The sequence below is a fragment of the Canis lupus genome, chromosome 2, assembly GCF_011100685.1.
Source record: "Canis lupus familiaris isolate Mischka breed German Shepherd chromosome 2, alternate assembly UU_Cfam_GSD_1.0, whole genome shotgun sequence".
Lineage (NCBI taxonomy): Eukaryota > Metazoa > Chordata > Mammalia > Carnivora > Canidae > Canis > Canis lupus.
In genome coordinates this window covers 74,372,033-74,394,832 of record NC_049223.1, presented here as the reverse complement: position 1 = coordinate 74,394,832, position 22,800 = coordinate 74,372,033, and the positions used below count along the sequence as shown (strand labels likewise).

General features: G+C 48.8%; 1 protein-coding gene and 1 long non-coding RNA gene across 10 annotated transcripts in view; one reads left to right on the top strand and one right to left on the bottom strand.

Moving 5' to 3' along the window:
* LOC102155362 overlaps positions 1–5,263 on the bottom strand; it is a 5,574-nt gene extending 311 nt beyond the window's left edge. The window contains exons 1-3 of one of the 8 annotated variants that reach the window (XR_005355980.1): positions 3,121–3,513; positions 2,657–2,869; positions 77–391 (exon numbers count right to left, since the gene is read on the bottom strand). Coding sequence is in view for 1 of the 8 variants with exons in the window: in XM_038531561.1 (XP_038387489.1) it covers positions 1–388; positions 3,121–3,367 (635 nt within the window). In the remaining 7 variants the exon portion in view is untranslated. Of the gene's footprint in view, positions 392–2,656; positions 2,870–3,120; positions 3,514–4,564; positions 4,745–4,909 lie in introns of those variants that run through there. The other 7 variants (XR_005355977.1, XR_005355982.1, XR_005355978.1 and 4 more) reach the window with 7 other exon arrangements.
* LOC111093463 overlaps positions 1–14,756 on the top strand; it is a 14,877-nt gene extending 121 nt beyond the window's left edge. The window contains exons 1-3 of one of the 2 annotated variants that reach the window (XR_005355984.1): positions 1–201; positions 8,660–8,772; positions 14,699–14,756. The exon at positions 1–201 is cut by the window's left edge and continues 121 nt beyond it. This is a non-coding gene — a long non-coding RNA (uncharacterized LOC111093463). Of the gene's footprint in view, positions 202–3,325; positions 3,785–8,659; positions 8,773–14,698 lie in introns of those variants that run through there. The other variant, XR_005355983.1, reaches the window with a different exon arrangement.
* The last annotated feature ends 8,044 nt before the right edge of the window (positions 14,757–22,800 follow it).

The following is a 22,800-nucleotide window of genomic DNA, read 5'->3' as shown; positions in this document are numbered from 1 at the left end:
CTTTGCTGGACCAGGAGACGAACCATGAATCCCGTCACAGTGGGATGGGATGGGGGCGCCAACTTCTCACGCAGTCTTAAAGCACAGAGGGGCCTCGGCGGGCTGTTATACTTGGAGGCTGATGGGGGGACATCTGGATGAACTTGGCATGAGAAAAAGTTTCTGCTGGGCCCTGGAGGAACAGACCCGGAGACTGTCCAGGTAAGAGAAAGAAAGGTGTCAACGGTGACTCGGAAGTCTCTGTCTTGGGCAACTGTCCTCGGTGACAGTGTGAGCTGACATTGGGAGAGGAAGAGGATGGATGGATGAGCGGCTTGGGAGGAAGGTGATAAGGCCAGTTCTGGATGCACCGTGGCGTTTGTGACACACCTTCTATAAATCCTGGAACCTGCTGATACATTAATAAAAAGAGAGAGAGAGAGAAGCTTCAGCTTGTGTCCCCAGAGCAGGGATTTGAGAAGTCTGAACCCCAGAACTCATTCATAAATGTCCACATGCATTAATTCATGTGTTCACTCATTTAGCCCTTCAGGCAGGGAGAGTTATGTCCAAGAGCACAGCCCCTAGAGCCAGACGGCCTGGGTTCAAAGCCCAGCTCTACGTCTTACTCGTGGCAGGGCCGTGGGCTCTGTGCTTCCATTTATCTCTAAATAGAGATGACAACAGTATCTATATTATTGTAAAGATTTAAGAATTTATTATTATTATTATTTTTTATTTATGAGACACACACAGAGAGGCAGAGACACAGGCAGAGGGAGAAGCAGGCTCCATGCAGGGAGCCCGATGTGGGACTCGATCCCGGGTCTCCAGGATCACACCCTGGGCCAAAGGCGGTGCTAAACCGCTGAGCCACCGGGCTGCCCTATTATTGTAAAGATTAAAAGAGTACGTACGTGGGAAATTCTTAGCACGGTGCTTGGAACGTAAGTATACATGACATGTTAGCCACTAACATTCAACAAATAAGTTCTGGGTGCCTGCTATCGGCTGGACCCCGCGCTGCACTGAGAAAAGAGCAGGGAACCTGGTGGACACAGGCCCTGCCCCTGGAAACTTCCATTTCGGTCCTTATTCAGTACAAGGGCCTGGCGTTTCCTTAGGTTTTCTCTCAGATGTATTGTTCCACTTGAGCCTCACAAGGGCCCCAGGAGGTGGCTGTAACAGTGACCATGTTCCCATTTGACAGAGGTGGAAACTGAGGCCCGGAGAGGAGAGTTGCTGTCTTTTTAGCACAAGTGATGTCCCCAGTCTGCTGTCAGCAATCTGTGTGTCCCCTCGGCAAAGGCGCTGTGACACGAGGGGTCCAGAGGCCCCATGTGTGCGGTTGGCTCCACTTCTTCTGCCTGGAACTCCTGCGGGGAGTGAGATCTCAAAAGTGACCAACCTCTTGCCCCCGAGTGAGGGGCCCTGCAGCCCTCTTATGGCCAAAGTTCCGGAGGCCTGAGGTCAGGGTGCTATTCCTGAGCTGGCCCCCTCCCTGCCCGGTCTCCCAGGTGAAGCAGGTGTTTTTCCACTGGGTGTGACACACAAAACCCCACCGAATACCATCTTCACGGATGCCTCAAATTCCACCATCCGTGATTCATTCTTTAAGGTTGAGCAATTGCTCCCGGGAGCATCTTCTAACACCGAAAATCCCTCTGGGATGGGTTGCTAAAGGCCTCAGAGATGATCACTTTCCTTCTATGGATGAAAAACATCGGCTCCAGAAGGAAGAGTGACTCGCCCAAGGACACATGACCAGTTGTTGGCAAAGCCGGGACGAGAAGCCGGCGCTGCTCACACTGCTCCCCGACCCTGGCCAGGAGGGACGAGAGGTGCTCCCATGCATCTTATTATGCTACTTTGCAGCCTGTGAGGGGCTTCCCTCTCAGGGGCCATGATTTATTTATTTATTTATTTTATTTTATTTATTTATTTATTTTTTTACTTATGATAGTCACACAGAGAGAGAGAGAGAGGCAGAGACACAGGCAGAGGGAGAAGCAGGCTCCATGCACCGGGAGCCCGACGTGGGATTCGATCCCGGGTCTCCAGGATCACACCCTGGGCCAAAGGCAGGCGCCAAACCGCTGCGCCACCCAGGGATCCCAGGGGCCCTGATTTAAGTCCTCCCCACCTGCAGGTCATCCTCCTCCTTGCTGTGGACAGGACTGTTTGGGGCTGCTACAACCGTGCCCTCTTCTGACAACAGAGCCTGGTTTGTTATTTCGGGAACTAACCTAAAAGGTACTGTTCCCTGGTCCCCACTGCTGGATCCCTGGGTGGCTATGGTTTCCGGCCTCTCCTAGGCCTGGTTTCCCTCCTCCTCCCATTCTAAGGGCAACTCCAGATCCTTCCAGGGCATTCGTTTTTGTTGTCGCTATTGCGTAAGTAAACCAGAGTCGGTTTCTGTTGCTTCCTCCTGAAGCGCTCTAATTGGCACACCCACTTTACAGATGAGGAGAGTGAGGCGTGGAGAGGACAGGTGAATGAGAGGTAGAGCCAGGACTTCGAGCCAATGTCCTGCTTCCCAGCCCAGGCATTTGCTCACACCGCCCTGCGGACTCCGAGCAGGTTGGGACCTAAGGGAAGAGGAAGGTGGAGGGGAGAAGTGGACGGGCCCGAACACAGAGTGTAGAGGTTAAGTGAGAGGCTTTGGAGTCAGACACACCTGAGTTTGGGCCTTCTATCTGTGGTTGATTAGTTTGGGGCTTTGGACAAGTCATTTCATCTCCTCAGAGCTGCTTCCCTCAGCTGTAACATAAGGAGAATAGGACCTGGGTATAGACGCAGGTCTGCAGGGATACAGTTGGTGAGTCGAGGCCTGGGTAGATTTTGGCTTTCAGGCATCCCTCTTGAGGGAGTCCCCTGTGCAGTGAGCAACCTGGACAACCGTACAAGACAGTCCTATGAATGGGTAATATCGGATTTATGTGGTTGTTATAAAGATAAACGAGATAACACGTGTAAAGTTTTTGGCAGAGTGACCAACATTTAGAAAGTATGCAAAAAATAGTAGCTATGTAGCGTGACATATCACCAGAGGCTCAGTCTGGAAGGTCTCTGGCAGTCTGTGCCGACACCATAAACCCTAAGCTCTTCCCTTTCTCACCACCCACCCCCAAACCTCATAACCTTTCCTGGATGGCCTCGGTGCCCTGCCTCTCCCTCCACGGCTCTCCAAGTTTGGCCCGGCTGCCGGGGAACGGGGATCTGGCCTGGTCTGGCACACCACGGCTTTCAGTTTGGCGAAGGCCCCAGATCTGCTGGGGTCCAGCTGGCAAGTCCCTCCTGTTCCAAGTTTCTGAAGCTTCCAGCAGCCAGCCCTGCCCTCCAGGCTCCTCCCTCGGACCCGGGGCAGATGGAAACCAGAGCGCAGCATGCACTTGGAGCCTAGCTGCTGCAGGCCCAGAAGTCCCCTCTAGCAGCCCGAGCCCCCTTCGGCCTCCTCCCTGCTCTCTGGAAAGGCCCAAGGAGCCAGAAGCAGGAATGGCTGGACGAGGGCCTCTGGGAGAGCCACGTGTGCCAGCCCAGCCCCTGCCAGCTCTCAGGCTGATCTCACAATGGCTCCTTTCACCAGAGAGAGGAGCTGGCCCTCCTGCAGCCCTCGAGGTGATGTCCCAGGCCCCAGGGGCAAGGAGTGGGAGACCAGAAACTAAGGAAAGGGTTGCTAAGGCTGGGAGAGGTAAAGGTGCTGAGCCACCCCCTCACGACCACCCGATGTCACGGTGACCACCCCGCAACGGGGGCCACAGGAGATCAGGCTCTGTGGGGCCCGGGGCCAGAGTGGGGGTGGGAGGTGAGTAAGTGTGGGAGCAGATGGAGGGAAAGAGTTAGTCATGGGGTTCTGGGGCGGGGGAGGGAGGCTGGGCCCTCAGCCCACGCTCTTGCTGGCATCTGCAGGCCCATAGCAAGAGGGTGACGTGGTCCTGGTCCTTGAAAAGCCCTTCCAGTAACAACTGGGGCACCTCAGCCCAGCATCTTTTGCCTCCCCTCTCTTCTCCATGCCCTCTGCCCAGGCCTCCAGCATCTCTTAAAGGGACTTGCATCTTCCTACAAGTATGTCTGCCCCATCAGCTCTCTTTTCTGCACCCCCAAGGCACAAATCTAAGCTACTCAGTGAATGAAAGCCCTTGGAGCTCTCATTGCCCAAAGGAGCATGGCCTTGGGGTCCCCCTCAGCATCTATTCCCTCTTCTGATCTCCAAATCCTTTTGTTCCTAGGAAGCCATCATTCCCCCCTCTGGAGCCCCGGCAGTTTGGGTGGGGCTCCCACCTCGGGATAGGCATGTGACCCCAATCTGGAAATGAGGGCATTCTATCCCACCCCCACACAGTGACTAGTCCAGGCTCAGGCATGTGACCCAAACCACTCCAGGGAGATTCAATTTCAGAATCTGTCTTTAAACATTTGGACAAATTTTTCCTTCTGCTGGACTTGGAACTGGGAGGGGGTCAGCCGGGAGCTGCCTTCATTTGAAAAGAACCTGCTTCCACAGTGAAGCGAACAAAGGAAGAAGCAGAAAGCTGGGAGACCCAAGTCCTGGTGACATCAATTGAACACCTAGATCCAGCTGTACCTGAAGCAGATAAGCTGAATTTGTTTGTTTGCTTCTTGAGTCAGTACATCTCGTTTTCTTTGAAGCCTCTTGGAATCGTGTTTTCTGTCTGCTGCAACCCAGGAGTTCTGAGCAGTACGGAGGCCCCCTCTCTGCTGTGGCCTCGAACCACTCCTGCAGTCCCACCCGCCTTGCTCTGGACTTGCCATTCCCCCCAACACCCCATGTGCTTTGTGACTTCTGCTGGGCGCTCTATGTGGGGTGGACTTGCTTTTCCCCCTTTGTACTTGCTCAGCTCTTAAACATCCAGTTCACACGCCAGCTCCCTCACGGAGCCTTCCCCCTCACCTCCCAGGGAGAACTTACTCCTTGTGCCTGTCCATGACCGACGCATCCTTTGACGGCTTCACAGCGATTATTTTACTTGCATAGCCACCTCCACTAGATTATCGAGCCTCCTGAAGGCAAGACCTATGGTATCCATTTCTTTTCTCAGTTCCCAGTGCCTGGCCTGGCACCTAGTAAGTGCTCAAGAAATGCTTCTGGATTGATCTAACCTGCGTCAGGTGGGGTGGGCATGGCTGGGTGTTGGCGCTGTGGGGATGCTACTACTTCTGGGCAGCTCTGGGCCCGTTTCCACCTCTGTGCAGCCGCTGTTTCCTCAGCCTCAAATGTCTGTCTCCCTCAGCCTAACTACTCTGCTCACCCATCAGAGGACTCTGCCCCTAACATGTGACAATAGGGCTGTTTTGGAGTCACAGGGGCTTGAGTTCAAGCCCTGATTCTTCTACACAGCACTTGAGTGATGCGGGCCGAGTCACAGAACTTCCTTGAGCCTCGGTTGCCTTCAAAATAGCAAACACAAAGAGTTATTTATGTGCTGGGCATTGTTCTAAGTGCTTTCCACGTCCTAGCACTTCCAGGGTTCTTATCCGCCCCGTGAGGCGCAGGTACTATTATTGTCCTCATTCCAGTGAGAAGAGAGCTGAGGCCCAGAGAGGTTAAGTGTGGCCTGACCAGGCCTGGCCTGGCCATGAGCAGGAAGTGGCAAGAGCTGGGGTTGGAACTCAGGCTGCCCGGCTCCCAAGTCAGTGGTCCTCATCCTCGGCGGTCTTGCCCCATGCAACGTGGAGACAATGCTAGAACCTTCTTCGTAAGGTTGTGGTGAAATCCAATCTCCACATAATGGATGTGCACGACCCAGCAGAGCCGAGCACTGCTGCTTCCACTGGCGTGTTCTGGGCCCGGCAGAGTCCAGTCTTCTCGAGAATCCTGAACCTTGGGGTCAGGCTGCAGGGGAGCGGGGCTGCGGCTGGTCCAGAGCAGCATCCACTTGGCTCTGGCTACATTCTAGGGCTCTCTCTGCTTGGCAGAAGGATTCTGCTCATAATGCTCACTTGTCCAGACTTGTCAACGGCCTCTGCATTCTCCGCACGCACTGCCCTGGGCCCAGAAGGAATAGAGGGCGACGGGACGGGCTCCAGCCAGGCCAGGGAAAGCTGCTGGGAATTAAGAGGTCTGGGGAGGCAGCATTAGCCTAGTTTCTAGAAACCCCAGCTGTGCCACGGCCTCGTGGCGAGGACTTGGGTAAATTGCAGACTCTCCTTGGGCCTCAGTTCCTTCAGCTGTGGAAATGGGGACAGTAATGTTGGCGTAAGGATGAAGGAAGATGATGTAGGGATGCTCTGTGTCTCTCATGAATAAATAAATAAATAATCTTTAAAAAAAAAAGTGCTCCATAAGCTTTAGTGCCTGCTGTTATTGTTTTCCAGCAGCAAGACCTTGGCAACGGCCTGTCCCTTCCCATGCCTCAGTTTTACCACTTATTCAATGATGTTTACACTTGATTGTGGGTGCTCACAGATTTCCGGGCTCCACCCCACCTTACCAAATCCATCCCTATCTTTGAGGGCGATGGCTGTCCCTCTTGCTTGCCAGCGTATCCTCAGGAGCCCGCCTGGACGTGGCACACGGTGGGCTCCCACTAAATACTTGCCGAATTTGTGTTTTTCATTAAACAAACACTGACTTAGTGCTTTTTTCTTTCTTTCTTTCTTTCTTTCTTTCTTTCTTTCTTTCTTTCTTTCTTTCTTTCTTTCTTTCTTTCTTTCTTTCATTTATTTATTTAAGTAGGCTCCACACCCAACATGGGGCTTGAACTCAGGGCCTCGAGATCAAGAGTCACATGCTCTACCCCCCGAGCCGGCCAGGCACCAACTTTGTGCTTTTTATGTGCTGGGCACTCTTCTGAGCACTTTACGGATGTGAATGCATTTACTACTCACCATCTTGGAGGGAGGGACTTTTATTAACCACCACCCCCCCCACTTTTTTTTTTTTTTTTTTTTTTTTTTTACAGAGGAGGCCGCTGAGGCGGAGAGTTAATGTGCTGGGGCAGTTGAACCTAGGCCCTCTGGCTCCAAGTTCACCTTCTGAACTTCTCTGGCCCTGTCCCCTCTGTTCAGGAGTTGGGGTGCACGGTGTACCCACTCATCCATGGGCATCCATCTCTCATCTCCTGGGTTGGGATTCTCCTTTCTTCGGGCTAAGCGGAGGGGGTTGGCTGTGGGACGTGGGGAGCTGAGCAATGCGCCTGGCCTCTGGGGACAGCCTGCCAACACCTGCCACTCGGCCAAGTCCAAAAACGGCTTGGGCGCAGCTCCCATCCTGCTGTTCTTCCGGAGCCTGGGAAGGGAACAGGAAAGACTCAGAGGCCTGGCTTCAGTACTGACTCACGGGGAGGTGGGGCCGGCCGCGGAGTCTGAGTGTGGGGACTTTGTCTTCCTTCCTTGGACACTCACCGGAATAAGGCTGGGGCCTGAACCCACGCAACCCAGAGCCTCAGGATGCTCACAGACCCGGGGGCAGGGGAGGGGACACTACATGAAAAGCTGGTCACAGCATTCCTCTGGGAAGAGGAGGGCCTCTGGGTGGCCACATACACTGATCGCCACCTCGGGTGTGAAGGACCTGCCCTCTCCCTGGCCACAGCCTACAGGGAGGCCTCGGGAAAGAAGGAAAGACTTGTGACCACAAATGACAGAAGAGGACAGGAGCAGTGAAATGGAGCCTGGAGGAAGAGGCAGCCCGCCCAGATCCCCCGGTGTTCCCGCGATGGAAATGTTTGCTGGATTTTTAAGAGGAAGGATATTTAATAATCAAATTTCAATTGTTTCAGGGTGGCTCCCTGCACTGTCACCGATAACCTTCCAGCCTTCCCACCACTGGTGGGCGTGGTAGAAGTAGGGGTGTGGACAGCACACACGGGGCCCTAGACGTGTCTGGAGATTGCAGTGAGGCAGATGCCAATGGGGTGGGCTGCCTGTAACCTGCACACCTCCCGGGCTTCTCCCCAGGGCCCTAGGGCTTTGGATCACCGGTTAAGACTATGAGCTGTGGAGCTAGATTGCACAGGTTTGACACACTTACTGCCCGTGTAAACTTAAGTCCTGTCATAGACTCTCTGGGCTTTGGTATCCTCTGTAAAATGAGGATAATAACATAAAGACTAATGTTTTTTTCCACCTCTACCATGTACTAGGTACTGATACAAGGCCTTTCTGGGCATTATCCTATTTTAACCCTTGCTACAACCCTATGAAGTGGGCAGTATTTTCAGGTGAGGACACAGAGGCAGAGGAAGGGTAAGCAGCTGGCGACGTTTCCACAATAGGTAGCAGAGCTGTGAAAACCCGGGAGGTCTCACTCCAGAAGATATGCATTAGCTATGACACACAGGTCACCTCTACCTATGAAGGTAGTTGTGAAGGTTAAATAACTTTATGCATGTAAAGCTCTCAGGACAGCGCTTGGCACATAGTAAGGGCTCAAATTATTTTTTTAAAAGACTTCATTTATTTATTTGACAGAGAGAGAGAGAGAGCACAAGTAGGTAGAGCAGCAGGCAGAGGGAGAGGGAGAAGTAGGCTGGGCAAGGCTCGATCCCAGGACCCTGAGGTCATGACCTGAGCTGAAGACAGATGCTTCCCCGACTGAGCCACCCAGGCACCGAAGTAAGGGCTCAAGTTAAATGTGAGCTCTTGTGCTGTGGTCAGGGATGTGGGCACCTGACTCAAGAGGCTTAAACATTAAGGTAATTTATTATTTCACCAACAGGAAGTCCTGAAGCATTCCTGGCCTCAGGATCGATTGATTCAATGGTTCGATGTGATGACATAAGGACCCAGGAGCTTCCAGTGTCCTGCTCTGCCCATTGGATCCAGTCTAAGGTCAGCTACCCTCTTGGTGGCAAGGTGGCTGCCAGCAACACCTAGACGGTCAAGCATCCTCATTCTTCCCATGCAGGAGGAAGAGGCTGTGCCCCTAAACCAGACCTCTTAGGCCTTCCCTTCAGTCGGCCTGGGCAGGCTGTGTCATGTGGGGGTCCGTAGACCAACAGCAGCACCAAAGCAATGCCAGGAGCTGGTTAGCTTTGCTTCTGTCTACATGCTTGGAACTGATATGGGGGTAAGCGTTCCTAGAATAAGGGGGCTGGCCAGAGGGTCCTATTGGGAAGGGATGAAGGGGTTGTGGGTACAACTCGAAAGAACTAGCGAGCCTGGTCAGCTGGAGAGTCTGGGAAGACGCCCTGGGTTACACAGAGAATCCGAACACAGTGTGTTCATCCAGTGTCCCGTGGTGCCGGATCCAGAGGAGGAAGAGTTTATTTGGATTGAGGGTGGAGGTGTATTTGTGGGAGGATCCCTGGAGGCTTCACCTCTGAATCCTGGACTCTGAGAAAGATTTCCTCAGCCGGGAAAGCCCGAGAAGAGGGTCAGAGGGTACAGCATGAGCAAAGATCTGTGTGCTTCTGGGAAGTCGGGGCTTCTCGGCAGAGCAGCCTGGGGGTGAGGCATGTGGAGACATGGCCCTCGGAACACAGAAGTGGGGGCGCCTGGGTGGCTCAGCGGTTGAGCACCTGCCTTCAGCCCAGGGTGTGATCCTGGGGTCCCGGGATCGAGTCCCACGTCGGGCTCCCTGCATGGGGCCTGCTTCTCCCTCTGCCTGTGTCTCTGCCTCTCTCTGCCTTTGTGTCTCTCATGAATAAATAAATAAAATCTTAAAAAAAAAAAAAAAAAGAACACAGAAGTGGCTCCTGTCCACCTCGCCTCCCGGCTGGGAGCACCAGAATGATCACAGCGAGCATTAGTGAGCACTTGCTATGTGCGTGCATTTCTAGGGGTATTAAAGAAAATAAGATACAGAAAGCTAAGGTCACACCCCAATGCCAGGGCTTGCATCATGCCCTGTACCTTCCTCACCAGGTCCCCACCACCCCAGCAGCTGGAGGAGAGAAAGAAACCCCATGGGGCCATGGCATCAATCCATGAGTTACTGCAGCTGCTGGTGGCGGCTGCAAGGGGACCTGCAGCTGGCAGACAAAGGCGGGAAGCGAGGTTTTGTCTCTGGTGGGCAGGGACGTGGCCCCCCTCCTGAGGCCAGTGAGACAGGGAGAAGGTGGGGAGACTCATGTGTCAAGGGGCTCTAGAGCCAGGAGATCTGGCTTTATAGGACTCTCTCCCCAAGTCCCCGTTTGCTCATTTGAAATAATAACAATCTGCATTATTCCAAATATCATGCCATGGTGGCAGGGGGCAGATGGAACACAGGAAAGAATGCCGAGCAGCTTTTTACCATGTCATTCAAGTGTTATTTGTTTTTCTTATTAAAGCAGAAATCCTGGGTTGAAAATGTGAGCAGTGATTGCCTTTGTGCCTCAGCCTTTGTTCTGCTTTTCTCCTTTCGGTGGTTTTTTTCTCCCCCCCCAATGTTCTCTGCAATGAACGTATTTTACTTTTTAATGGACTCCCCGCCTCCACCCAAGAAGAACATTAAAATTCATTATTAAAATTCCTCCGTGGGCTATGTCTGTATAAACCGATGCATATATGCATAGAATGTCTTTGGAAGGCAACCCAGAAAAATGGTGAAGCACAGGGTGCAGGGGGGGCAATAAGAGAGGGAGGGGTGCTTCTGGGCTGTTGTCTCCACGGGACTGCTTGATTTATTATTTATTTATCTTACCACCATATGCTTGCATAACCTTTCATTAATAAGTGTGTGGTTTTTTTTTTTAATATTTTCTTTTCTTTTTCTTTTTTTTTTTTTTTTTAAAGTAATCTCGACACACAACACAGGTCTCAAGCTTTCAACATTGAGATCAACAGTCACATGCTATACCGATGGAGCCAGCCAGGGGCCCCTCAAAAACTTTTGTTTCATTTCATTTATAGTCAAGAATGTCCACCGGACCCAAGCCCCAGATTTCCAACTGGGCCTGGCAGTTGCCATCCTGGGAACTCGGCTATGGGCTCCTCCCACTTCCATTCTCTGTTTTGGCCCTTTAAGAGACACCCCTTTGGGGCCCCTGAGTGGCTCAGTCTGTTAAGTATCTGCTTTCAGCTCGGGTCATGGTCCCAGGGTCCTGGGATCGAGTTCTGCATCAGGCTCCCTGCTCAGTGGAGAGCCCGCCTCTCACTCTCCCTCTGCTACTCCCCCTGCTTTTGCTCTCTCTCTCTCTGTCAAATAAGTAAAATAAAAAAAATCTTAAAAAAAAAACAAAAGACACTTCTTTGGAGAGACTCTGGGTCCAACTGGGAGTCTCCCAGCCAAGTGGCTGTTTCTACTAAAGCAGGCACCTAGCCACTTGGGGAGCAAAACTGTGGGGGTGCCCCTCTGACCAGGCCACTCAACCTGGAGGACCCCCCACCCCACCCCAAGGCCAGCAGCTGTGCTTCCCTGGTTCCTCACTGCACCTTCCAAAGAGGAAGGCCATGTTTCTTGGGACACAAGGTCCTCCCTGGCTGGCCCTGCCCCTCCATCCAGCTCTATCCTCTTTACCCCCTCATCATGGATGAATGGCTGGGAGCAGAAGATCCCTCCTTCTCTCACCTCAGGCCCATGCACAAGCTATTCCCTGTCCCCAGATAACCCATTTCCCTCATCTGCCCAGCTAGTATCTACTCATGACGCAAACCTGAGCTTCAGTGGGACCTCCTCCAAGAAGCCCTCCCTGATTAGTCCTGTGAGGGCCCTCCTCTGGGCTCCTGTAACACGTCAGGATTCCCTAGAGCAGGGCTCCAGCTACACCCCATTTACACGGACTGTAACTTTGGGCCAATTGCCTAACCTCGCCGATCCTCTGTTTTCTCATTTAAAAAAAATTTTTTTTTTTTTTTTTTTTTTAAGATTTATGAGAGACACAGAGAGAGAGGCAGAGCCACAGGCAGAGGGAGAAGCAGGCTCCCCAGAGACAGCCCCTCAGAGATCCCAGGACCCTGGGATCACGACCTGAGCCAAAGGCAGACGCTCAACCCCTAAGCCACCCAGGTGCCCGGGTTTTCTCATTTGTAAAACAGTGCTTAGGTCAGAGTTGTAAAAGATTACATGACTTAATGCAGATAAAATGCTCTAAATAGTGCCTGGTACATGGTAAACACTCTCAGGTTCTTATCACATGATATTTAGAGTCGTCTGTTTATCTGTCTTCTCTGCTAGCCTGTTTTGAGCTTCTTGCCCACCACAGTTGGGTCATGACGTGCTGATATTCACTCAGGGTCTGATGCATATTAGAAAATTCTCCAAAAGTTTTTGTTAAAGGAATGACATGATCTATTCAAACCGGCAAATATTTCTTGAGCATTTGCAAAGCATGTAAACTGTTTAACACCCTGTGTCAAACACTGAACTACTACTTTCTAGATGACTTCATTTAATCCTTGTGATGAGAGTGTTAGATTCTTGTAATCTCCCCATTTCACAGATAGGTAAACTTTCTATTCTCTTAACCTATTTTATTTTTTCATCATAGCACATCACCTTCTGACACATTATGTATTTATTCGTCTGCTAGTAATAGAATCTGACTGTCACTCCACCAGAATAGAAGTTCCCTGAGAACCCGTGTTCTATTTTGTTGGTGTTCACGAGGCCTAGAACAGGGTCCAATACATAGCAGGTGGTCAGCTTATATCTGTGCTAAACATCCTTGCTTCTGGAAAACCTGTTGACTCTCCTCTACCACTAGGTAGGTACCCCCACCTTGTACTTTCATAGCACGTGCAAATTATGAGTACTTCCCACAGTCCAGCAGTTATCAGCCCTCTGTGATATTCCTTCTTAAATTTGAGGTTTCCTTGGCCAGCCAGCAAACTCTGGGAGGACAAGGCCCATGGTTAATAATAGTAATAACAATGAATATTTGTTGAGCATTTAGCATCATCCAGTTCTTCACCTAAAGTAGCCCATTCACTAGTTTCAAGGAGCCTATGAGTAGGGTCTTGTCTGAGGCTTGTGGAGGTGAAGAGACTTGCTGCGGGTCACTGGCTAGTCACTGGCTAATAGCACCTGATCCAGGCAGTCTGAATTTAACACGAGGGTCCTTAGCCACTACACACATTGCCTCTTCGGAAAAGACCATAGTCATCTGTACCATAGACTGAGCGGGGAGCCCTGGACAAATGTCTCCTGAATGCCTTGAAAGGCAGGAAACAGAAAAGGTGGTTTCTGGTTCTACTGATTCTCAGCCCCACTTGAGACAATGGGAGGTGGGGTGCTAGCTGTCTAGCAGGGGAAGGAATTGTGAAGGGCTTTATCTTTCTCCTCACCTTGCAATGTGGGGCCCAGAGCCTCAGAATACCTGCCTTTTCCCTTTGGAAAGACAGGGCGGGTGAGCAGGTGCTCACTGTGCCCACCTGGGAGGCTCAGCCCCAATGGCCAGACTTGGTGGCCTCAGAGACGATGATCTAAGGGACTATCACATCTTCCTGGATGTTAGGAAAAGGGAACCAATCAACCCACAAAAAAATCCTTCAAGGAGAGAAGTCACAGAATGAGTCTTGCTAACTCAGTCACTCAAAAACGAGGGGATAGAATTTAGTGGATTTTAGCCTTTCGTCCCTCTGGACTCCTATGATGTTCATTTTAATTTAAAATAATTTCAAACAGGGCTTCTGGGTGGCTCAGTTGGTTAAGTGTCCGACTCTTGATTTGGACTCAGGTTATGATCTCAGGGTGGTGAGTTCCAGCCCTGGGTCAGACTCTGCACTGAGCATGGATCCTGCATAAGATCCTCTCTCCCTGGGGATCCCTGGGTGGCTCAGCAGTTTAGCACCGCCTTCGGCCCAGGGTGTGATCCTGAAGACCCAGGATGGAGTCCCGAGTCAGGCTCCCGGCATGGAGCCTGCTTCTCCCTCCTCCTGTGTCTCTGCCTCTCTCTCTCTCTCTCTCTGTCTATCATAAATAAATAAATCTTAAAAAAAAAAAAAAGATTCTCTCTCCCTTCTCTCTCCGCCCCTCCCCCCCTTCTCTTAAAAAAACGTAAGTAAATAAAATGAATAAGATAATTTCAAACAGAAAAGTTGCAAGAATCATATGAGGAGCTTTTAAATACCCTTTACCTAGATTCACCTTTTTTTTTTTTTTTTTATCATTTTGCCATGTTTGTTCTCTCTCTCTTTTGATTATCATCAAAGATAGATAGATGCAGGTACCTATCGTTATGGGATACATATTATGGTTTCTGAGCCATTTGAAAGTAGATTGCAGACATCATACCCTTTTCCCCCCTTGAACACTTCAGTATGTACTTCGAAAGAACAAGAATATCCTCGTACTTAACCACAGTACAGCTATGAAATTCAGAAAATTTAATGCTGACACAATACTTTAATCTACTATCTATATTCCAATTCTGTCAAATGACCCCAGCATTTAGCTGTCGGCCGTGTCTTTCTATTCTCCTCAAATCGGGAACAGCAACCTGCCTTTCTTGGCCTTTCCTGACGTTGATATTTTGAGATCAGTTATTTTTATAGAATGTGGCTTCATTTGCGTGTGTCTGATGTCTCCTCGGGACTAGATTCAGGTTGTGTGGTCTCAGCTGGAATATTTATAAACCTGATACCATGTGCATCAATTCGAGGAGCCCCCGATGTCTGTCTGCCTGGAGAGAGTGTTGGTCGTTTTGATCACTGGTTGAAATGTGCTCTGGTTTCTCCACTAAGTTACAGTTTCCCTCCTTGCAAGTAATAAGCAATCTGTAGGAACACTTTAAGGTCACATAAATATTCTGTTCTTGCTGACTCTTGTAGTCTTTCTTTCTTTCTTTCTTTCTTTCTTTCTTTCTTTCTTTCTTTCTTTCTTTCTTTCTTTCAGAGCACAAGAGGAAACAGAAGCAGAGGGAGAGAGAGAATCTGAAGAGAGAGAATCCAGCACTGAGTGTGGAGCTTGACCTGGGGCTTGATCCCATGACCCTGAAATCATGACCTGAGCTGAAATCAAGAATAGGACACCTAACCAACTGAGTCACCCAGGTGCCCTTCTTGTGTTTATTTCTGATCAGCAGGAAGAGGTGCCCAGCCCCCTTGCACATTCCTTGTCCTTGTCTTCCTCCCCCATTGAGGGACAGGAACGGGGCCTTGCTTAGCATACTAGGTCAGCATTCTGTGGGGCTTGGACATGCTCACCCCCCCTTGGGAGCCCCTCTGGGTGAATCCAGGGACTCTGGTCCCTGCCTTGGCAGGATGTATCCAGCAGCTGAAGAGAATGGCAGGAGAAGAAAGGACTCTTTCTGGAGCCTGTCCTGAAAACGAAGAGGTGAACCAAATGAGAGAAGAAAATCGTACTGGGCTCATCCCTCAGGATCCTGGCCATGTCTCTGAACAGCTCAGACAAGGCTCTTGTCCTTCAGTCAGGGACTGTCCCCTGGGTGTACACCAGGACCGGGTAGTCCTGGTTTAAACATGGACATCGCTTTATCTCTCTGTGCCTCCAGGTATGACCGAGCCACCAACGAGTGAGGGAGGCGGACCCCCTGGGTGTGGGATGCAGCTGGGAAAACATCAACCCGCTGCTTTTCCTTTTCCCTTGTTTGCAGGGTCTCCTCTGGCTGCTGACACTCAGCACAGCTCAGAGCTGGAGTATTCGTTTATTCTTTTGAAGCATGAAGGACACTTCTTAGCTTTGAAAAAATACAGTTGCCTGCTTGAATTTCAAATGGTCTAACGTCCCCTCTGCTACCTAGCTGTGATCTAAAGGACTGATTGTTCAGGCCTCAAAGTACCAAGTAAATGAACTATGAACGCCCAAGGATGGAGAAGAAAAGTCCTTATTCAAATCAAACCTTATGGCTGGAGATGATTGTCTATTTTTGCTCTTGTGTGGCAAGGAAACAGCTGGGAAGTAGACTCCCCAGCCCGGGCTTCTCCTGGGGCAGCGGCTTGGCCGTCTCTGCGCCTTTAGGCTGTAGGAAATGAGCAGCTCGTCTAAGTCAGGGCTGCCAGCTCTGGGTGGGAGCCTCTGTGGCAAGAGCTATTTGTCTACGTTGGAATATCATTTTCAGAGTCTTAGGTCAAAGGTCACAGGCCAGAGCAAGCATTAGGGGAAGACTGCTGAACACAGGGTACTGCCCACAGGATGGCTGCAGGCGATAGGAGAGGGGCGAACAGTGTGGCGCAGTGTACCAGCTGCAGCAGAGCAGCCTTGGGTTCACATCCCAGCTGTGTCACTCGATTGCCAGCTGTGTGACTTGGGCAAGTGATTTAATCTCTCTAAGCCTCAGTTTGTCCTCTGCAAAATGGGAAGCAATAATATGACTCAATTCAGGGGCGTCTGGCTGGCTCCATCAGCAGAGCCTGTGACTCTTGACCTCAGGAATATGAGTTCGAGGCCCATGTTGGGTGTAGGGATTACTTAGAAATGCCCTCTTAAAAAAAATAATACTCAACTCAGGTTGTAGGTATTAGACGTATTAAATGAGGTTGTACAGGTTAAAATGAGATTGCATTCACAATCCACACAATCAAGCAGATATTGTGTCCCATACACCTCTAAAAATAGTGTAAAATCTAATAATAATGATGGTGATGATGATGATGATGATCACTATTACTTCTGAGCCTCCGGGCTGTTATGTTAGGATTCGGTAGGAAGTGGGAGCCAGGGTGAAGTAGGAGTAGGGTACAGGCTAAGGGACTAGCCAGTGGCACTGAACTGAGGCCACCAGATACAGAAGTGCCCAGTCCCCGTCAGTAGACCTATTTGCAGCAACCCTCAACTTCATTTTTAATAACTACATATTATTTCATTATATGGATGAACTATGTCTTATTTAAGCAAACAAGCATTTTTAACAGCTGCGGAATATTTCAATGCTTAGATGGATCACATTTTAACAGGGCAGCCAATGGGTGTATTAGAATTAGAACAGGCTTTGAAGATAGAGATCTTCAACCATGTAATCAGCATTTTTTTCAACCTCGACTTGGGGACAGGGGCTGTGCTTTGTGCCGGGGTAAAGAGGATGGACAGGGACTTACCCTCACAATGCTCATGGGCTACAGGGCGTACGGAGCTTTTACCCCTGGCTATGTGGGCTTGTGCAAGTCACGTGTCTTCCCCAAATCCTACTTTCTTCCTGTTGAAAGCTCAGTGTACAGTGTTACAAGCACAGTATTCAGCCAGCAAATACTACTTCTCTCTTCTAATGATTAGTGGTTTTCAAAATATATATTTTTTATTCTTTTGTTTTTATGGATAATCTAGCCATGGATACCCTCCTAAATGTCTGGGGTTTTTTTTTTGTTTTGTTTTTTGTTTGTTGTTGTTGTTGTTGCTGCTGTTGTTTGTTTTGTTTTGTGCGTGGGTTATTTATCATCCTGGGGCTATTTCTCTTATCCAGCTAAATAAGTTTTTCTAAACCCTCTGCTGCTTTTCGGTGTTTACGAAGCAGAGGAGTGGGTTAGAGCCACTGAACCGACAGCAGGAAGTATCAGCAAACAGGTCACCAGACTGTCCAGAGCTTTGATTTCTCAGCTGCCTCTTTACTATTTCTTCAACGCACTGAGGAAGTGCCTGCCTCAGTGCCTTTGTATTGGCTCTTCTCTCTGCCTAGAGTGCTGTTTGCCGGGATATTGTCTTATTTCCTTCAGGTCTTAACTCAAATGCCACTTTATCAGACTGTTCCTACTTCCTGCCACCAGCACCCCTCCCCATCCCTTACCCTAGTTCGTTCTTATTATTTCCAAACATAGGCAAATTTGTTCTGGGTATTGGTTTATCATCAGTCTTCCCAAATAAAATGTCACCTTCGTAAAAGCCAAGATGCTGTCTGACCTGGGCCTGGAACAGTGCTTGATACATAGTAGGCATGCAATAAAAATTTGTGGTGTGAGTAAATAAAGAGATCAGACAAGACTACTCACAATACTCATAGTGTTTGCTAGTGTCTGGATACAGTAAAAACCTGCTCAAGCGGAAGGGAGAATCATAATAATTGGAAACTTAATACAGAACCTTATTTGGGTGGTAGGCCATTGAAGATCTTGGCTGGGGTGTGTGCAAGTGGGGACTGGGCTGAGGGAGGAAATATCCCTCCCTGCCAAGCTGCAGCAAGAGGCTAATGGCCTCCACAGGGATCCAATCCAATTAAGGCCCTGGCCCGGAGTCAACTCGGGTTCCCTTCCTGGCTGCTGAAGCTTCCAAGTGACAAAACGAAACCTGTAACTTTCCCAAGATGAGACAGTCTCCAGGCGAGCAGGGCAGCAAGGGGCTGCGGGTAGGGTTTCTGCTCCCAGAGAAGCAGATGTGCAGTGCACCCAAATGGTTTTAATACTCTGTGTGTGTGTGTGTGTGTGTGTGTGTGTGCATGTGTGTGTGCATGCACAAGGGTGAGAGAGAAAAAGAGAGAGAGAGAGAGAGAATGAGCCAGGATCAGAGGCTAGGTCACCACCCTCAAAGATCAGTCCTTGCAGGGAAGGAGCTGGATGCAGTCAGTGGAACAGAGATGAAAGCAAGGAGACGTGGGTTCTCCTGCTCCCACCGAACTGTGTGGCGGGTCTGAAAACCAAGTCCTGCTCGAGGTCACAGGGCTCCCTACTGCAGAAGTGGAAAGGCAACTTGTCCATAAGTTTAGGCTTAATTGCACTCAGAATGCTCTTTCGACTGTTTATTTCTCTTTAAAACCAATTTTTGGATAAGCAATATCTACCCTAGGACAGATTTTTTTCAGTTATGAAACAAAACAGCGTATAGTTAACAAATATGCACCTCTGTCCCCTGTGAGCCAATTCTCCACCCGAGGGGTAAATACCGTCAGCAATTTCTTGTGTATCCTTCCAGAGGAAAACGCATATGTGGTGAAAGATAAATTACAGGTTATGAAAAGATGATTCACAGGTGTGCACATGTGATATACAGGCATACAAAGATGATACATGAGTATCGCATTAAATTTTGGATGAATAGAGAGAGACCTAATATCACAATGATTTTGAGTCTCCTTATCCAAGAATAGGTTATGCCTCTTGATTTGTCCAAGCATTTTCAAATTTTTTTGTGAATACATATATCCTCTCACATATATCTGTTTCTCAGAAGCATAAGCATTTTTTTTCAAATGGAACCTGTACATGTTCTTAAGATGCTTTCCTATTTTTTTAAATATTTTTATATTTGGGGTTGCTTTTCTTAAGTAAGATGTTTTGTTCCATTACAATTTCAAAGATAGTAGGGATTTGTGTATAGAAAGACACTAATTTCTAAAAGAATACTAACTTTGTATCTCATCACTTTCATGAGGTCTTGTATTGTTGGTAATAGATTTCCAGCTGGTTTTCTCTGGATGAACTGTTGAAGACAGCCAACCCAGTAGGTCCTGGGAGCATGTTCATAAATTCTTTTCGATATGAATAATGGCCTCTCACATCTGTGTAAACTTTCCCTTTCTTGCCTGATTCAACATAAGCCTCTGACACTTGGCAGAAGAAGAAACTGAGGCTCAGTAAGATGGAATGATTTGCCCAAACTAGTGAGTGGCAAGAGGGGGAATTTGAACCAAGGCCTGTTATGCAACATCTTTTGACCTCAGGATCATGAGGCAAAGGAGAAACTGAGTTGAGGAGGGGTTTGTGAAGAAAAAGCAAAAGATGATAGTGTTTGAATGTCTACACTCTGCTAAGAACTCTATGTGCCATTTTTTTTTCAATTTGATTTGATTTTTAAAGTAATTTCTACACCCAATGTGGGACTGAAACTCATAACCCTGAGATCAAGAGTAACATGCTCCACTGACCAAGCCACCCAGGTGCCCCTATGTACCATCTTTTTAAACACTTATAAGAACTTTGCAAGACCAGCGTTATGAGCATATGGTTGGCCAGGATATGGGCAACATGGATAAAGAGATCTGGGCTTGATTATTGGCTCTGCCATTCACTGGCTGTGTGACCCTAGGCAAACTGCTTAATTTCCCTGAAGCTCAATTTTCTCCACTGTACTCTTACTTCAAATGGTACCTGGATGATCCTTTTTCTATTGAAGGTCCATCTACTGGGGCTTGTGGCCAGGAGGAACGTGTCAGTCCTTGGACCCACACACTGGAACTCTATTCCTAGGGCCTAAAAAAAGCTGAATTGAAATGTGTCTCCAGCTCCTGTGTTTGTCCAGCGACTTTGATTCCTCCAGAGGAGCCTAGCTCTCTAGGGAGGCTGAAAAGGTGGGTGCTCCTATGGACACAACATTTAGGTTAAACTTTAGCCAGAATTATGGCTAAGTCACAATTAGCAAGATTTTATAGGACCTAATTCACATCAATGGGACAGAGTTGAAATTCAAAGCTGCATTGGGATTTTCCATAGCTGAGGTGACTGGCATCACCAAAGAACACATGAGCACCTATACTATGTGCAGTGAGAGGAACAACAACTGTGAACTTAGGAGATGGGAGGTTAAAAGGCAATATTTAAAATTTATATTTTTGTTTTAAGATTTCATTTGACAGACACAGAGAGAGAGAGTACAAGCAAGGGGAGCGGCAGGCAGAGGGAAAGTGAGAAGCAGGCTCCCTGTGGAGCAAGGAACCCTGAAGCGGGGCTTGATCCCAGGACCCCAGGATCATGACCTGAGCTGAAGGCAGACGCTTAACCGATGGAGCCACCCAGACACCCCTGAAATTTATGCGATTTGTTCTTTCACTTAGTCTGATTATTATCTTATATAATACTCCAGGCACTGAGTTAAGCATAGTAGAGCATAAAGAATAACTAATGTGTATTGAGCATGTAGTATATGCCGTTAAGTGCTTTACATTTATTAACCTGTATAATCTCCATCACAAGCCCGTGAGGTAGGTATTGTCATGATTTTGTATGAGAAGACCAAAGGTCCAGAGAAGGGAACTTGCTCGAAAGCACACAGCTGGGAAGTGAAATATTTAGCTCAAGTAAGGATGTATAGGACAAGTGTCCCCATGCTTCAGGAATCTGCAGAATCATAAGGGCACATTGATATGAATAGTACTTAGAGCGAACAATCATTAAGTACTTCTTATTATTAAACATTGTATGCAGATATTGTCTCATTTAATCCTCACAGTGATTTTTTAATTTTTTAATTTTTAAAAAATATTTTATTTATTCATGAGAGACACAGGCAGAGGGAGAAGCAGGCTCCATGTGGGACTCGATCCCAGATCTCCAGGATCACGCCCTGGGCTGAAGGCAGCGCTAAACCACTGAGCCACCCGGGCTGCCCTCACAGTGACTTTATGAGGTAGGTTCTCTTATATTGCCTGCTGTAGCGATGAAGGAACATACTTGAGTAATCTACCCAAGGTGGGTTTGAAATCAAGCAGTCCGCTAGGGAAGTGCACACTGAGAACCGCAATACCACCCTGAGCTTCTCGAAGGGTAGTGTAGAATCCAGACCAATGCAATGGTGCAAAGATGCTCCACGGAGCCGCAGGGATATATGAGTGGGCCTTGAAGGATGAGTAGGAGCCTACCTCTTCCCATGCCCATTTAGTGGACAGTGTAGCGAAGAGACAATTGTGGGTTTGAATCTCAGCACCCCCATCTTCTTAGCTGAACGGCTTCTGTTTATCTCCTCTGACCTGTTTCCTTAATCATAAAATGGGGACAATGAAAACGATTCCTCTGACGCCCCTTGAGGAATAGATGTGACCGGTTATGAAAACAACCAGCCGGGTTGTTTATGGGGCATGCGGTGAGGGGGCTCAGTGGTCAAGCCATGGGTACAATATCAACAGACCCCACAGAGCAATTTCCACACAGCAGGCACCATTCTGAGCACTTAACACAGATTTGCTTACCAATGATCTTATCACATCGGTACAATTTTTAGGTCCATTTTGCAGATGAGAGACTGTAGCATAGAGAGACTGAATAAGTTATGCTGAGCTAGTAAATGGCAGAGTGGAAGGGAGGCAGTCTGGCCTCAGAGTGCATGTGCATAGCACCTCTCTCTACTGCCTAAGTTGTAGAAAGTGGAGTTGAGGTCGTCAGCCAGCAACACACAGGTGTGTTCAAGAGTGGGTGGAGGGAAGTGTGTCATTAGGGGGAGAATTTCTGGAGGTGCTATCTTGTCCTCTGGGAAACCTGACTCCTTGTCAAGTGGCAATCATAACAAACACAAACCACCTGGTTTCTCAGACTCAGCAAGCAGGACCCTCTCGAGTATGGCAAGGGTCCAGGAAACCAGAGCGTAACGTGGCTCATTCACTCATTTCAAAAGTTTTTATACCGTACCATGAGCAGGTCTTTGAGCTGGAAATGCAGCCATAAACAAAATCAAACAAAAATCCCTGCTCTCATGGAGTTTGCACTGTTGGGTAGGATGGTATTTGGGAGATCTCTCAGAGTGGGTGGCATGAGAGCAAAGACCTGAAGGAGGCAAGGGAATGGGAGTTGCTGGAATTCTGGGGGAGGTAGAAGAACAAGTGCAAAGGCCCTGAGGCAAGAGTGTGTTTGGTCTGTTCAAGGAGTAGTAAGGAGATGGGTGTGTTTGGGGTAGAGAGTAAAGCGAAGAGCAGTTAAGATGAGGTCAGAGGGTGTGGGGGCAGGTGGGAAGAAGAACGCTTCTCCACCCATCTTTAAAGTTGGTGTGTGTGCTGTAACAGCAAACATGAGTGCAGAATGCAAACTATGCATACATTTCACAGTTGGAAAATGAGACTTGAACACATGGTACTCATGGAGCCTCCCTGCATAAACATCCCTACTCACCCCCTCTTGGCCCATCCCTGTGAGCCCATGGGGTCGAAACTGGGAAAACCAGGTATGAGTGACTGTGACCTGGTTTGTTTGTTTGTTTGTTTGTTTGTTTCTTTCTTTCTTTCTTTCTTAAGATTTTATTTATTTGACAGAGAATGAGAGAGAGAAAGAGAGCGAGAGAAAGAGAGAGAGCGAGAGAACAAGCAGGTAGAGATAGCAGGCAGAGGGATAGGGAGAAGCAGGTTCCCC